Source organism: Dama dama, chromosome X, assembly GCF_033118175.1.
Source record: "Dama dama isolate Ldn47 chromosome X, ASM3311817v1, whole genome shotgun sequence".
Classification (NCBI taxonomy): Eukaryota; Metazoa; Chordata; class Mammalia; order Artiodactyla; family Cervidae; genus Dama; species Dama dama.
In genome coordinates, this window is record NC_083714.1 from 129,074,472 (window position 1) to 129,078,898 (window position 4,427).

The window sequence follows — 4,427 nt, forward strand, 5'->3', positions numbered from 1 at the left end:
ACGGTACTGGACTCTTGGCTTAGCTCTCTTTGAATATGCAAGTCAGCAAAGCACATGAGAAGCCATACTTCATCTCTCAAAGGACCCAAAGTATATTGAAATGCCACTCAGAACACTGGGACATACATTATGCCAAGCATCTCTGAGCACAGACCTAATAAGCAGGCTGAGGTTGGGCAGGGGATGGTTTCCAGTCATCCCTTACTCCTGGCTGCCCCCTCCAGTCCACTCTTTGCACCTGATACAGAGTCACTGCAGCAGGTTTCCCTTTAGAAAACTTTATTCTGAATTGAAAAAAAAAAAAGCACAGCATATATTTCCTTTATGAAACCTAGTATGTAGATTTTTTTTTCCACAGGTAGATATTTTTTTAAAAATATAGCATAGCTGTATAAGGGGAAATGTTTTTTTAGTTTTTTAATCTTACCAAGAACGTAAGAAAGGAAAGATGGCTACATTGAAATGTGTTTGGTTTCTGGCAAAAAGGCACCGTTCTGAAGAAATGAGAAAAATAGCACCAGGGCCGATTAACCATCCCTCCCCTCATTTTTTTTGAATATAACACAAAGGTCCTTGCCCCGGCCTATACACATTTTAATGAAATGTTATAGGATATCAAATTATTTGACATGTGCTTTCCCTTTGTATAAACCTTTACCTAGATTTTCTATTTGAGGAAATAAAAAAGGCAGGTGAGCGTAAAACAGCTGCCCAGTGCGCATGTGCAGGTTGGGCTCTGGAGAAATTCAGTACACAAGTAAGCTCTGTTTAATTTATTTAGTAAGCGCGCAGCTTCTAAATCTCCCCCCTTAAAGACTGAGAAGGACAATTGCTCCTGGAGCCAGTGGCCTGGGAAGCACTTGGGTTCAGACTGGGTTTAACTGGCATGTGAAAAGGCAAAGTGCCGGCCCTGCTACCAGGCTCTGTGAGCCCCTCTTTCTGGGTGCGCCTCTGCTGAAGGTCCTGGGTAGAAGCCACTTGCCTCCTAGCCACTCTCCGTTTCTCTTCCCTCCCCGCCCCCTCCCCTAGAAATTCAGTGCTGAATGCCAGTGTGAAGCAGCCAGTTCTCCTGGTGGCGTTTCAACAGCACAAGGTATATTGTCAGAGGAAGGTACTTCTGTTGTTCCCTGATGTTTGGTAGATTCAATACCTTTGCAGTTGCCCCTTGATAACCCCCCTCCCAAGTCACAGCCACACAAACATGATCGTAGTTCCACAGGAAAAGCGATGCAGGAGAAGCGGCTGGGGCCATGATGCAGGTGCCAAGGATGTGGGTCTTCTGTCCACCGCCCCTGCAGGTCCACTGCCTGGAAGCCCTCAGGACCATACAGCACAGTCGGCGAAGAGTTTGCTGAGGTTCACTTCAGAATAGCCACTCTGGGACAAGAACTGCTCTGCTGTGTTCTTGAGTTTTCTATAGTCCTGAAGAACTTTGGGAGTAAGAAACTGCCTCTTCAATTTATCTAAAAAGAAATAAAAATAAAAGGATTACTAGTCTCAGAAGAAGCTTCTTTAAAAAGCATTCAGTATTTCTGAAGCACTAGAGCAGGAGCTGTGAGTTCTGTTTGCAGCTCCAGGTCTTAGATGTCCTCATGGTCCTGTGGCTGGTCTACCCCTGGGGCCAGTCCCACGCTGGGGGAGAGGGAACCCAGAGAGTCCTCTGTAGAAGATTTTCTTCCTTCCCCCTGCCCGCCACTTCTCAGCACCTAGCCGACTCAGCACACCGGGACAGGGCCACTCTCAGTGATGGGAACTGCAGGTGCACGGCCATGTGCGGCAGGCAAGGTGAACTCCACTCGCAGACACCCGGTTCGCGGTGCTGTCGAGCATGCAAAGTACAGACGTGGCAGGAACTAGTCTGCTTCAAAAGGCAGGCAGAGCCTCCCAGTGCAAACTCCCCGGATCAGATGGGCCTAGTCAGCTTCTAGTCCTTTCCATCTGCATCCCTCTGCTATACAAAATCTCCTCTGCTCAAAGAGGCAAGGGATATGCTGTCTGGAGAGCACCTGTCCACTGGCAAGATTGCTTTTTTCTTCTTTGTACACACCATGTACCTTTGAACTTGAGATCTGTAGCTGCCCTTTCTCTGCTTCCTGTTCCTTCCACCCATTCATCCCTGGCCTTCCCATTCTGCTCAGGGCACTCTCAGCCAGAGAGAAGATCCTTCCTTTCTCCCCCCAGAGTCTAAGACCTCTAAACTTGGTTCTTTGGAAGGGGCAGTGGGCTGGGACACCCAGGTCTGGCCTTTTAGGGACAGGGTGATCCCTGGGGTAGCCAACTCTGCCCACAATGGTTAAGATGACACAGCTTTGCTCAAAGCTGCTCGGGAACCCTCTGAGGTGTTTGGAGAGGCCCTTAAAAAAAATCCCCATCTGATGGCTGAGGAGGTTAAGTCACTTGCCCCAGGACACATAGCTGGAGATCTGGGATGTAAAAATGTAGATCCAGGTAGCCAGAACCCTAAGCTCACCCGTGGTGAGGCTCACTGTGCACCCGTATCCATGCACCCCTGTTCACTGCTCCCAGATAGACATGGCAGGCCCCCAAATGCTGGCCTGTGCCAAGGAGCCTGGGGGGAGCGAGGCTGCCTGGCGCCCCAGGTTAGGAAAGCATCAGGAAGGAAACATGGAAGGGAGGGCACATCAATCACCAAAAGAAAAAACCCCACGGAAACAACAGAGCAACAGTGAAGTCTACAAAACACCCGGAAAATGAAAACTCAAGTCTCCAGATTTTTGTTCCTTAGCTACACATTCACGTTTGTTCTCCACAACCTTTTCTAAATTACATCAATTGCCTTTCAAAAAACAACAACAGAAAGTTTTGTAGAGAGGATTTAAGTGCCCAAAGCGGGTGGAAAAAGAGGCAAAAGAGAGAGAGAGAGAGAGAGAGAGAGAGAGAGAGAGAGAGAGAGAGAGAGAGAGAGAGGGTGCATCATTAAGCAAGGAGAGAAAGACACTTTGAAAGTTCTAATTATCGGAGTCTGGGAATACACAACAATGGCCCGAGCAGTGGCGGCCGGCCGGCGCCCCGTGCATGTGAATGACACAAATGTGTGTGTGACCGGGGAGAGACATTTACAGAGCTGCGGTGAGACGGAGCAGGGGAGGAAGAGAGAGGGCACAGCTCCTGATGTGTTTACCTCCTCTGCTGATGGGATATTGACTTTTCCCACCAGGTTGGTTAGAAAGGGGACTATTTACGCTGCCACACAGCCGAGTTAGAATGACAACCAGCGTCACTCGGTGCTCTTCTTCGTAAAAGACAACTGTGACCGCCAGCATATCCCATAGCCGGTCAATACGGCAGAGGCACCATTCCACGCCAGTTAGAGATGCAGATAAAGGCTCCTACTTGCTTCCCCAATGAGAATCGAATCAATAACGTTTGGAAGGTCTTCTAGGAAAAAGAACTGCATGAGCTGCCACAGGCTGCACTGGGGGTGGGAGTTGTGGGGAGAAAGGGCTCACCCCTTCTTTGTGGTTTTCCTCTCTCTGTGTTGGGCACCTGGGCCACCCACGTTAGGCTTCCATCACCCTGTTTCTCTTAACGCTACACTCACCTGCCACCTTAGAACTCAAGGGAAAACAGGGTTAAATGGTGGAAATCAGTTAATGTAGCCGGTAGAAGCAGATTCCTTCTCTCTGCTCTGGTTCTGGGAGTCGGGGAAGAGGCCGTCAGGCAAGCAGCAGAGATGTGCAGCCATCCTGCCCCATCCACAGAGACGCCACAGGCCATAGCTGTTGCTGTCTCAACAGTCAGCACAAAAAATCCAAACTTCATCCAGACAGGGAAGGAAATACTCTTCCTACACACAAGCGCATCAATAAAATATACTCTAATGGACAGAAGTATCACCAAATCACTCATTGTAATACATCAACAAAGCAAATCTGCTTTTCCTGGGAATAAGATTTGGGGGAACATGTATCTACAGCTTTTTTACCCTTGTCCTGTCTACATGGGGATTCCTTAGGGTTATATACTCATTACCAAAAAATATCCTGTCCCCAAGCCCTGTGAAAACAATGAAAACCAAGTGAGCCTATACAGTCATTATTCACACAATGTATTATCAGACAAGAAAATTAACTGCTAATTTAAAAGTTGGTTTCTACTAATTAAGAGTCTAAAACCTCAAAATCATGCAAGCTACAGTATTTTCTATATGGGATGAACTAGACCATCATCTGCATGTTGAACTTGTCTGAAATATTTTATTTAAAAGTCAGTGGATCAAATAAGATGTCAGAACTGTTGTTTTTTTTTTAATGGAGTATTCTCCCATCTAAGGAAACCATCTCTCGGATATTTTATTTCTGTGTCAGTAAACTAAAAATCTCTTTTCAGCTTTACTCTTTGTAAAAGCGTTTTTGGACTTAAAGAAACACACTGCACTACGAACCACAAGGCAAAGACATTTTAAC

At 47.1% G+C, this 4,427-nt stretch overlaps 1 protein-coding gene across 3 annotated transcripts in view; it reads right to left on the reverse strand.

Annotated features, from left to right (window-relative positions):
• Positions 1-758: 758 nt before the first annotated feature.
• The window catches only part of POLA1 (DNA polymerase alpha 1, catalytic subunit), a 285,949-nt gene continuing 282,280 nt past the window's right edge, over positions 759-4,427 (reverse strand). For 2 of the 3 annotated variants that reach the window (XM_061135837.1, XM_061135836.1), the window contains one exon: positions 759-1,463. In XM_061135837.1, the coding sequence (XP_060991820.1) occupies positions 1,318-1,463 (146 nt within the window). In that variant the 3' untranslated portion in view covers positions 759-1,317. The remainder of the gene's footprint in view (positions 1,464-4,427) is intronic. The other variant, XM_061135838.1, reaches the window with a different exon arrangement.